Source organism: Schistocerca gregaria, chromosome 1 (assembly GCF_023897955.1).
Source record: "Schistocerca gregaria isolate iqSchGreg1 chromosome 1, iqSchGreg1.2, whole genome shotgun sequence".
Classification (NCBI taxonomy): Eukaryota; Metazoa; Arthropoda; class Insecta; order Orthoptera; family Acrididae; genus Schistocerca; species Schistocerca gregaria.
In genome coordinates this window covers 258372939-258386058 of record NC_064920.1, presented here as the reverse complement: position 1 = coordinate 258386058, position 13120 = coordinate 258372939, and the positions used below count along the sequence as shown (strand labels likewise).

General features: G+C 38.4%; 1 protein-coding gene across 1 annotated transcript in view; it reads right to left on the bottom strand.

Annotated features, from left to right (window-relative positions):
- The window catches only part of LOC126341345 (DNA-dependent protein kinase catalytic subunit-like), a 526946-nt gene that overhangs the window by 72417 nt on the left and 441409 nt on the right, over positions 1-13120 (bottom strand). Inside the window, exons 47-48 of the mRNA XM_050001770.1 lie at positions 5890-6104; positions 5441-5774 (exon numbers count right to left, since the gene is read on the bottom strand). Of these exons, the coding sequence (XP_049857727.1) occupies positions 5441-5774; positions 5890-6104 (549 nt within the window). The remainder of the gene's footprint in view (positions 1-5440; positions 5775-5889; positions 6105-13120) is intronic.

Sequence of the window (13120 nt, the reverse complement as noted above, 5' to 3'; positions counted from 1 at the left end):
ACATACCACCCATGCGCTAGCCAAAAGAACTATTTTTCAAGCACCAATCCCATTACTCAATGGACGATCTGTATATTATTTTAGCAACAAGGTCTTTTGTTAACTACCATGTCCTCAGGGAAGGTGTTATGTAAAGGGGATGGACAAAAAATATGGATTTTTACACTACTCTTGAATAATTAGATTAATATGTTCTGTATCCTCTATATTTGAAGGGTGAATAACTATATACATCTCAGATGAGCTATTGCTCCAGGAATAAGCCAGATCACATATCCTACATTATCTTTTTGTTTCAACTCCATCTTTCAATATAAAAACATAGGCAAATGATAAATGACTGATCTTTCATTAGAGATGCTGTGCAAGGTAAATCATTTTACTGTATCACATATGATTCTGGATAAGCAAAGCTATTTATGAGTTACACCAATATTACTGGCTTACTCAAGTGTACCTAGGATTATGAAATATACAGAATTGTACAGGCGGGAACTGCTTCTTAAGATTTTTGTGCATGCAGCTGAATGTCATCTATTCTGCATTAGAGACAAATACTTTTAGAATAAACTTTTGTACAATAGTATATTATGACAAACAAAATGCAAATACTAGAGTGTTTCTAATCATATACACTCCTGGAAATTGAAATAAGAACACCGTGAATTCATTGTCCCAGGAAGGGGAAACTATATTGACACATTCCTGGGGTCAGATACATCACATGATCACACTGACAGAACCACAGGCACATAGACACAGGCAACAGAGCATGCACAATGTCGGCACTAGTCCAGTGTATATCCACCTTTCGCAGCAATGCAGGCTGCTATTCTCCCATGGAGACGATTGTAGAGATGCTGGATGTAGTCCTGTGGAACGGCTTGCCATGCCATTTCCACCTGGCGCCTCAGTTGGACCAGCGTTCGTGCTGGACGTGCAGACCGCCTGAGACGATGCTTCATCCAGTCCCAAACATGCTCAATGGGGGACAGATACGGAGATCTTGCTGGCCAGGGTAATTGACTTACACCTTCTAGAGCACATTGGGTGGCACGGGATACATGCGGACGTGCAGTGTCCTGTTGGAACAGCAAGTTCCCATGCCGGTCTAGGAATGGTAGAACGATGGGTTCGATGACGGTTTGGATGTACCGTGCACTATTCAGTCTCCCCTCGACGATCACCAGAGGTGTACGGCCAGTGTAGGAGATCGCTCCCCACACCACGATGCCGTGTGTTGGCCCTGTGTGCCTCGGTCATATGCAGTCCTGATTGTGGCGCTCACCTGCACGGCGCCAAACACGCATACGACCATCATTGGCACCAAGGCAGAAGCGACTCTCATCGCTGAAGACGACACGTCTCCATTCGTCCCTCCATTCATGCCTGTCGCGACACCACTGGAGGCGGGCTGCACGATGTTGGGGTGTGAGCGGAAGACGGCCTAACGGCGTGCGGGACCGTAGCCCAGCTTCACGGAGACGGTTGCGAATAGTCCTCGCCGATACCCCAGGAGCAACAGTGTCCCTAATTTGCTGGGAAGTGGCGGTGCGGTCCCCTACGGCACTGCGTAGGATCCTACGGTCTTGGCGTGCATCCGTGCGTCGCTGCGGTCCGGTCCCAGGTCGACGGGCACGTGCACCTTCCGCCGACCACTGGCGACAACATCAATGTACTGTGGAGACCTCACGCCCCACATGTTGAGCAATTCGGCGGTACGTCCACCCGGCCTCCCGCATGCCCACTATACGCCCTCGCTCAAAGTCCGTCAACTGCACATACGGTTCACGTCCACGCTGTCGCGGCATGCTACCAGTGTTAAAGACTGTGATGGAGCTCCGTATGCCACGGCAAACTGGCTGACACTGACGGCGGCGGTGCACAAATGCTGCGCAGCTAGCGCCATTCGACAGCCAACACCGCGGTTCCTGGTGTGTCCGCTGTGCCGTGCGTGTGATCATTGCTTGTACAGCCCTCTCACAGTGTCCGGAGCAAGTATGGTGGGTCTGACACACCGGTGTCAATGTGTTCTTTTTTCCATTTCCAGGAGTGTATATACAGCAGTATAAACTCTATAAGGCACGAATATCTATGTGACATATAGACAGGCAATAAATTGACTTCTGTTGTTTCACAACAGACGTATAATTTGTTCAAGTATTTTTCATAAATCATCTTTTCCAGACTAATCCAAATAGAAATTACACATAAATGTTGATGAAATATTGCAGTTATCAATAACTTAAATACTTTTCATAAGAAGTATTCAAATATATTTAACAATATTCTGAGTCAGATTTTTGTACCAGGTGGCAGCGTTAAGAAATGCCAAGTGCTGTCTACAGTGAGTTGCAGTTAAATTCATCAGATATAAGTAGCAAGTTTTAATTCTGATATGAAACTTCCTGGGAGATTGGAACTATGTGCAGGATCGAGACTTCAACTCATAACTTTTGCCTTTTGTGGACAAGTGCTCCACCGACTAAGTTACCCTAGCACGACTCACAACTCATCCTCACAGTTTAACTTCTGCCAGCACCTCATCTCCTACCTTCCAAATTTCACAGAAGCTCTCCTGGAAGAAAGCATATTGTGGAGACATGGCTGGGGGATGTTTCCAGAATGAAATTTTCACTCTGCTAGGTTCACAAGAGATTTTCTGTGAAGTGTGAAAGGTAAGAGATGAGGTATTCACAGAAGTAAAGCTGTGAGGGTGGACCGTGTGTCATGCTTGGGTAGCTCAGTCAGTAGAGCACATGCCTGTGAAAGACAAAGATCCCAAGATCGAGTCTTGGTCTGGCACACACTTTTAATCTGCCAGAAATTTTTATATCAGTACACACACACACACTGCTGTAGAGTGAAAGTTTCATTCTGGAAGTTTTAAATCTATAGTGTATATAACAGAATAAACAAACTTACCCCACTAATGGTAACTGTTTAGCTGTGTATCAAACATAGCTATTCAACTGAGAATAGAGCAACAGTAATCTCAAAGCATTTTGCTCAGTCTGCCCATATGTTCACAATTCTACTGATGAAATTCTGTATAAGTATTATGACAAAGTGGAATATCAATGTTTTATGCCATTTGCAAACACACGTGCCTGTGAGTGTGTGTGTGTGTGTGTGTGTGTGTGTGTGTGTGTGTGTGTGTGTGTGTGTGTGATGCTGATTTGCTATAACTGTTTTACTTCATGGGTACTTAACTCAACTGTGCACAATTTAGAACACAGTGTTTTTGTCATACGAATTTAGTTACCGCATTAACAGTGCATCAGAAGCACATACAGTGATGGTAAAGCTTTGTACATAGTTAAAACTTTAGAATGGCATATTAACATTAGTCAAAATTTGTAAATTGGGAAACTTTAGCACTAATATGTATTCAAACTTACTGTATACAATTATGAGGTTGTATTCAAAAGTTCTTGAAATTTCAATTTTGCATACAAATGGCTATGAGTACACTGAAATACTGGTTGTGATCTCTTGATAGATCCTCCTTGACTCAGTGGGGCACATAGCGGCCGGATTGTTATACAGAATAATTTTCAGAGGTAACTCATGACTCAGAAAGAAACTATTGATTGCACAAAAGCGAGTGCTAAGAATAATATGTGATGTTAATCCATGAAAGTCATGTAGGTACTTTTTCAAGGAGCTAAGCATTTGAAGAGTGCCGTCAGACCACATACATTCATCGATGAAATTTGTCATTAATTATCCATCACTATTTGAGAAGAAAAGTGATGTACATACCTACAACACTAGAGACAAAAATGACCTTTATTAATCCTTGTTAAAGCTATAAGTGGCTCACAGGTGGGTTCAACATGCACCAACAAAAATGTTTGATAATTTGCACAATAACAGAAAGCAAAAATAAAGATAGCAAATTAAGTTATATATCTAACTTAAAATTATTTCTCCTGGACAACTCCTTATATTCCGTTGACAAATTTGTATTTAAAACATGGTAGACAGTAAAACAAAAGTTTTTATTAATGTTAACACTAGTAATGTAAACTGTACTGTTCCACATCATTTCAGTTCACATTATCTGTGGGACATGTAACTAACTGAGTTGAGTGTTTTGCTTAGTGGTCTGTGAGCATATTCCATTACTGTGATTGTGATTATGTGAATTAACAGTTTTGCAATGGCTAACCAGGTAAAGCAACGTGCCTGTATACAGTTTTGATTTAAACATAGGAAAACTGCTGTCTAAATGCAGAAAATGTTGAAGCAAATTTTTGAAGACAACACTTTAGGTCAGATACAAAATTATTGACAATTTAAGAGTTTCCATAATGGGTGAATATTGATCAATGATGCCCACTGCGTTCTCATGTCAACTGGAATTGCACTTGAAAATGTTCAGAAAGTGAGTGAATTGATACTGTTAGGTAGCACACAGACATGTCAGAACATCGAACATGAGAAGGATTGCAACTAAGTTTGTTCCGTGAATGCTTCAAGATGATCAGAAGCAACATTAGGCAGAAGTCTTCAGGGAAGTTAAACAACTTCAAGACAGAACTGTTAATAAGAAAGAAAGGTTCGCAGCACAGCTTCTGTAAAGTTTGGAAGGTAGAAGTAAAGCTGTGAGGACAAGGCATGAGTCGTGCTTGGTGGCTCAGATGGTAGAGCACTTGCCCACGAAAGGCAAAGGTCCCGAGTTCGAGTCTTAGTCCGGCGCACAGTTTTTATCTGCCAGGAAGTTTCATATCAGCACACCCTCCGCTGCAGAATGAAAATCTCATTCTGGACAGAACTGATTGCCCAATAGAAGGAAACACAGCCGAGCACAAAACGTTCAATTTCAATGACTTTACAAATTGTGCTAACTGGGTCTTTCCCATCATCTTTTCTGAATTATGTAATTGGAAACTGTTCATTCAGCACATCCTTTACATCCATAATCCTCGTGGCCCCAGTCTCAACTAGCCCCCTTCCCCCATACCCATCTCCACCCCTGCCCTTGGACCCTGACTTCATGCACGCCACACCCACACCTTCTTTCCCGCAGTCTTCCCTCACTCTGTTCTGTCTCCTCCTCCTCCTAATCCACACCATCTCATCACTGCACACTACATGGGCTGATTGGAACAGGTGCCCATGCAGCAGTCCTATTACAGTAAGTTGTTATGTTTACTCCTTAAATTGTATACATTCAGCCAGGTCTTTCCACTCCCAAATCTATTAAAATATACAGGTCACTTGTAGCTCTTAAACTCTTTTGGCATTAGGTACACAAATTCCTATTATAAAATTTATTGTCAATGACTGAATATAGTTTATGGAAACAATCAATGTGTGAAACGTGACACATGCAGATGTGTTTTGCACAGGGTATATAACGTAACATTTGAATGTCAAATTGACGTAAGTCGATTTATAGCTAGTAGTAATTTTTATACACAGTTCCACATACCGTTAACACTGCACCCAAGTGTATTTCACCTTTCTGAATCTGAGATTTTGAACTTCTTTTGTTTTCATCTGGATAATATTCATCAATTTCACTGAAAATCTCACCACATAATGCACTATTGCCTTGTGAAGTCATCTCCCTTCGCGACACAAACAATCTGTTCAACATTTCTTGAAATTCAGTTTTGAACTGATTTAAGTTTGCCACTCCAGCTTCTAAAAGCTGAGATAAATTTTTGAGTTCATTGCCCAACAATATATGTGGCAAACACAGCCAAGAAAATGCATTTGTAAATTCTTCCACAATGGTGTCACTTAACAGGATGGTCTTTAATCTGTTCAACATGAAACAGACAATAAATTATTTGTAAATACATAGGACAAAATGTTTCATTTATGAGAGCACAGAAAGTGAGCTAAAGAATTATAACTATAACCGACATTACTAACCTGTCTACAATGATTCTGGCAGATTCACTGGTTTCTGAGATCTCATCAAATGTGTACTTTTTGGCACTAACTTTAAAAGCATAAATTAGAGCTCGTGGGTAGGCTTTTGCCATACGAATTACAAGCTCATGTAAGGCAATCCCCACAGGCGAGTCCAAAGAAGCCAAAATCTGGCTCACCCATCCAAGAAACATCCACTCGGGGACAGAGGCACTCTGAGGAAAGAGAGATGATGCCAATAATAGTGATGATTATAATAACAACAACAGCATTAACAACAAACAACAACAACAACATTTTACATATTAGGAATAAAATGCTAGGGGAAAATGTTGAGAGCATTATCAATATGCTAGCGTAACACAAAGCAAAATAAGAATAAACACTAAATTCGAAAGCAGATTTAGCTTAACAACACTCCTGGTTTTGTTATAGATCCCAAGTTCTTTCAGTGGTGTAACAAAGTATTCACAATTGTGCACTAATTTCTGTAGCTTTATTTATTTGACTTAGAAAAATATGATTAATGGCCTGTGCCTGATATTGGAATCTTAATGGTGGAGAATTCTTGCCCACCACTGCCACTTTAGCTCTGAAGACAACGGAGCCCTGATGCAATTACCTGGTGAGTGGTCATCACTATATTTATTATATTCACATCATCAATAACCCCCCATGAACCATGGACCTTGCCGTAGGTGGGGAGGCTTGCGTGCCTCAGTGATACAGATGGCCGTACCATAGGTGCAACAACAATGGAGTGGTACCTGTTGAGAGGCCAGACAAACGTGTGGTTCCTGAAGAGGGGCAGCAGCCTTTTCAGTAGGGGCAACAGTTTGAATGATTGACTGATCTGACTTGTAACACTAACCACAATGGCCTTGCTGTGCTGGTACTGCGAACGGCTGAAAGGAAGGGGAAACTACACCCATAATTTCTCCCGAGGGCATGCAGCTTTACTGTATGATTAAATGATGATGGCATCCTCTTGGGTAAAATATTCCGGAGGTAAAATAGTCCCCCATTCGGATCTCCGGGCGGGGACTTCTCAGGAGGACGTCGTCATCAGGAGAAAGAAAACTGGAGTTCTATGGATTGGAGCGTGGAATGTCAGATCCCTTAATCGGGCAGGTAGGTTAGAAAATTTAAAAAGGGAAATGGATAAATTAAAGTTAGATATAGTGGGAATTAGTGAAGTTCAGTGGCAGGAGGAACAAGACTTTTGATCAAGTAAATACAGGGTTATAAATACAAAATCAAATAGTGGTAATGCAGGAGTAGGTTTAATAATGAATTAAAAAAAATAAGAGTGTGAGTAACCTACTACAAACAGCATAGTGAATGCATTATATGGCCAAGATAGACACGAAGCCCACACCTACTACAGTAGTACAAGTGCATATGCCAACTAGCTCTGCAGATGATGATGATGATGAAATGTATGATGAGATAAACTAAATTATTCAGGTAGTGAAAGGAGATGAAAATTTAATAGTCATGAGTGACTAGAATTCGATAATAGGAAAAGGGAGAGAAGGAGACGTAGGTGAATATGGATTGGGGCTAAGAAATGAAAGAGGAAGTCGCCTGGTAGAATTTTGCACAGAGCATAACTTAATCATAGCTAACACTTGGTTCAAGAATCATGAAAGAAGGTTGTATACATGGAAGAATCCTGGAGATACTAGAAGGTATCAGATAGATTACATAATGGTAAGACAGAGATTTAGGAACCAGGTTTTAAATTGTAAGACATTTCCAGAGGCAGATGTGGACTCTGACCACAATCTATTGGTTATGAACTGTAGATTAAAACTGAAGAGACTGCAAAAAGGTGGGAATTTAAGGAGATGGGACCTGGATAAACTGAAAGAACCAAAGATTGTACAGAGTTTCAGGGAGACCATAAGGGAACAATTGACAGGAATGGAGGAAAGAAATACAGTACAAGAAGAATGGGTAGCTTTTAGGGATGAAATAGTGAAGGCAGCAGAGGATCAAGTAGGTAAAAAGACGAGGGCTAGTAGAAACCCTTGGGTAACAGAACAAATATTGAATTTAATTGATGAAAGGAGAAAATACAAAATTGCAGTAAATGAAGCAGGCAAAAAGGAATACAAACGTCTCAAAAATGAGATTGACAGGAATGGTTTAGCAGGGATGGGTAGAGGACAAATGTAAGGATGTAGAGGCTTATCTCACTAGGGGTAAGATAGATACTGCTTACAGGAAAATTAAAGAGACCTTTGGAGAAAAGAGAACCACTTGTATGAATATCAAAAGCTCAGATGGAAACCCAATTCTAAGCAAAGAAGGGAAAGCAGAAAGGTGGAAGGAGTATATGGAGGGTCTATACACGGGCGATGTACTTGAGGGCGATATTATGGAAATGGAAGAGGATGTAAATGAAGATGAAATGGGAGATATGATACTGTGTTAAGAGTTTCACGGAGCACTGAAAGATCTGAGTTGAATCAAGGCTCCAAGAGTAGACAACATTCCATTAGAACTACTGACAGCCTTGCGAGATACAGCCCTGACAAAACTCTACCACCTGGTGAGCAAGATGTATGAGACAGGTGAAATACCCTCAGACTTCAAGAAGAATATAATTCCAATCCCAAAGAAAGCAGGTGTTGACAGATGTGAAAATTATCGAACTATCAGTTAGATAAGTCACAGCTGCAAAATACTAACATGAATTCTTTACAGACGAATGGAAAAACTGGTAGAAGCCGACCTTGGGGAAGATCAGTTTGGATTCCGTAGAAATATTGGAACACATGAGGCAATACTGATCTTACAACGTATCTTAGAAGAAAGATTAAGAAAAGGCAAACCTACGTTTCTAGCATTTGTAGACTTAGAGAAAACTTTTGACAATGTTAAGAGGAATACTCTCTTTCAAATTCTAAAGGTGGCAGGGGTAAAATACAGGGAGCGAAAGGCTATTTACAATTTGTACAGAAACCAGATGGCAGTCATAAGAGTCGAGGGGCATGAAAGGGAAGCAGTGGTTGGGAAAAGAGTGAGACAGGGTTGTAGCCTCTCCCCGATGTTATTCAATCTGTATATTGAGCAAGCAGTAAAGGAAACAAAAGAAAAATTTGAAGTAGATATTAAAATTCATGGAGAAGAAATAAAAACTTGGTTCGCCGATGACATTGTAATTCTGTCAAAGACGGTAAAGGACTTGGAAGAGCAGTTGAACGGAATGGACAGTGTCTTGAAAGGAGGATATAAGATGAACATCAACAAAAGCAAAACGAGGATAATGGAATGTAGTCAAATTAAAATGGGCGATGCTGAGGGAATTAGATTAGGAAATGAGACACTGAAAGTAGTAAAGGAGTTTTACTATTTGGGGAGCAAAATAACTGATGATGGTCGAAGTAGAGAGGATATAAAATGTAGACTGGCAATGGCAAGGAAAGCATTTCTGGAGAAGAGAAATTTGTTAACAGCGAGTATAGATTTAAGCGTCAGGAAGTCGTTTCTGAAAGTATTTGTATGGAGTGTAGCCTTGGATGGAAGTGAAACATGAACGATAAATAGTTTAGACAAGAAGGGAATAGAAGTTTTCGAAATGTGGTGCTAGAAAAGAATGCTGAAGATTAGGTGGGTAGATCATGTAACTAATGAGAAGGTATTGAATAGAATTGAGGAAAAGAGGAGTTCGTGGCACAACTTGAAAAGGAGAAGGGATTGGTTCGTATAACATGTTCTGAGGCATCAAGGGATCATTAATTTAGTACTGGAAGGCAGCGTAGAGGGTAAAAATCATAGAGGGAGACCAAGAGATGAATACACTAAGCAGATTCAGAAGGATGTAGGTTGCAGTAAGTACTGGGAGATGAAGAAGCTTGCACAGGTAGAATAGCACGGAGAGGTGCATCAAACCAGTCTCAGGACTGAAGACCACAACAACAACAACAACATAATCAATAAAATCAAACAAAAACCACCACTTTCAGTTAATCTCACACTAATGATTCATCATTCCCTGAATGATTTCCTTGCTTTTCCAGACACATACATTGAGTTTATAAAGAAATTACATACAAAATCACAGTGAAGATATTCCAGGTTTCAGAATTTAGCAGGCCCCTGACCCATGGTTTTGGGGTACTTTTGCATAAGTCTTGTCATTTCCTAGAACTTGCCAGTCCTTTTCCCTCACCACTCTTTCTTCCCATTCAAGCCTTCTGTGCAGAAAAAGGAGCCACTGGCTCTGAACGCTTACACATTTACATAACTTTTGTGTGTTTTCTGCCACTGTTGCTTGGCGAGTAAATTTTTTTATGTATCCAATTATATTTTATTTTCAAAAATTGATTATTTTTATTGATAAGTTATGTACTGAGATTCAAATGCACAATGACTAAAGTAACCAGTTTTGTCTTTGAACTTACAAAATTACTTCTGTGACAATGGAAGTAACTGCTATCATTTCAGCTTTCCATGGCCTTGATCATTCATTAACCATGGATATATTTATCTATAAACTATGGCATATGCGGCTATTAATTGACATTTTAATCCATGTATATTGTCTGCTACAAGAGAATACACATCTCTTTCTCATTTACTTCAAGTTTATAAAATTAATTACAAGCATTATAACTATTCATTTGTTGATCCACTGCAGGGCCTTCAAAAGTATGTGAAATATATTCTGAATATATGTAAATATGTGGGCTGTACTGAAGAACAATACAATATTATGATGTAGAGTCCCATCAAAGATATCATTAATGGCAGAGCACAAAGCTCGGGGCAACAAGGATGGGGAATAAACATAAATCTGGATGAATGTATGGGTATCTGAATACCAGTCCTGAATGTGAAGCCAGTGTGTTAGTGACAATGTCTGCTTGATTGCGTTGAAAATAATGGTTTTTATTTTCTTAAATCAATGAGAAAAACATTACATGCCTCTATATCACACTAACATCCATTCCTTCTTATTGCCAATCCTATTCAATTTTTGTCAGTGTGCTATGTATTTTAAACAATTCTTTTTTTCCTATACATCTCAAGTATCTGGAACACTTGCCTCCCAAACCACTATCACACTGTTTAAACATCTAGTTAGTGTCTCATGTATGTGCAGTTTCTGAAACTGATTCATAATTGCAGTCTCATATTTGACAAAAGTGTAAGTTTGTTGCTCTGAAGGACATTTTGTTCTTATTATTCTTCCTCCTGCCCCTCATTTATTTTGGTTCTCTTTTTCCATCCCTGTTCTTTTTCTTTTCAATTTCTTTAACTGCATGTTTTTAACCCAAGAAATAGTATCTTATAGGTATTTTATACCTATTGTTCCATCTCTTTAAATTTACAATCTTTATCTGATATTCCTTTACTTTATATGCATATATATACATTAAATATTTGTTGTGAAAATTCTTTAGTCGTACTCTTTTTCCCTTTGAACAAGTTTTCATTTCTTGATAACTCCAATTACATTCCCATTCTAGAAGGAAAACAATGTAAATAGCTATTTAACTTGTGTACATCAATCTCTCCATTTTTTTAGGATGTTCAAAATTACTCCATTTGAAATTAATTTAACTTCACTTTATGTGATTGCAATTTTACACCTGACGTCTGATACTAAAAATAGATCAGTCTTGTAGTAATCCTTGAATTATATCTAACATGAAAAAGAAGAGACTTTATTTTACAGCACCTTCTCATTTTAAGATTCCAAACCATTTTTTTTTCTCTTTACCAGATTATGATAAACAAATTATGACAACATGAGATGCCATATTAAGAGATAATTAGTACAGTCATATTTACTAACTAGTTCTTCTTTAAAATTGTAAAAAAGTTTTAATTTTTTTCATGGATGGTCTGTGTATTTACTTAATTTGCATTACTTAAAACTGTTTATTAATAGTTATGTTTTTGGCACAACATGATCATTACATTTCTCAACATATTTTGCGTAGAATACTATTAACTTCTGTTCCAATTAGTTCTGTATACATGAGACACATGATAAGTGCAGGTATTCATATTTTTAGAGTTTTTGTTGTATGAGAGTCCATGATTAGAGTAATCAACAATTATGTAGTTTACATACTGTTTATTTGACCTAACGAGAGGGTAACATGTGAAAACTTCTTATTGCATTATTATGACCACAACTGTAAGCTTTAGGACGTCTGTCAAACGAAATTCTTGGGAGAATGGATAGACAGACATTTCATATCAGAAAATCATTCAGAAATATTTTTAAAAAAGCAAATGTTTTATATAGAAACACTACTGTGTGAATTTCATTTGGTTGTGCCTAGTTTTCTCAGGTATAGGGTTCTAAGTGGGGCATGGCACAACAAATGTGTAAACTTCAGATGAGAGCTGTAAGAATTATAAAAGGCATTTGCCAAAGGGAATAAAGTACAGAATTTTCAAAGAACTCAAAATCTTACCTTTCCAGCCTTTTACATTTATGAACGCAAAAAAAAGCAGAATTTTAGAGCGAAATGCACAGGACAGCTCGATATAAAAATATATGATGTATCAACCAAAACTTTTATTCAATACTTTGCCTCAAAGACTTCAGCATATTTCAGACATAAGCAAGTCTAAAAAGAATTAAAAAGTAAGCTGACAGTTAACAGTGAATATAGCAATGATGAATTTATGAAACATCAGCATTAAATTAAACATAACCCATAAAATTTCTAAGTTACTTCCCCTGTGACATATGATAAAACAATCTCAAGTGATAGTGCTGTGTGATGAGTGACACTGATGCATAATTGCATTCTGAATGATCACTATATGGGTCCTACATGATCACAATACAGTACATCAATACTGTTTCCAGAAGAATAGAGATATGAGTTGTGAATACAAGTAACACAAGAGATGAAAAAATATGTAGGTATTTGTGTATATCTGAATGGTGCTTATTTGTGTATATGTACTCATTGCACAAATTCAGAAAACAATCATAAGATGCATATTGCATATGGATGTATAAAGAAATAAACAATGATATTTATCAAAGAATCTTTATGGAGATTTAGAATAACATGCTTTACCAGCATGTAAATGGCAGAAGAGAGACTGATCTCCATGAAAAAATGTTTTAAGTAACTTAGCACAAAGTCAGCTGAATATGAAAAGTATCTCAATGTGCTGTTACATCCAAAAACAGGTGATTGTTTTTGTCGTTGTGTAGCTCTACTTCTAAAGTGGTTTGCTGAAAACACAA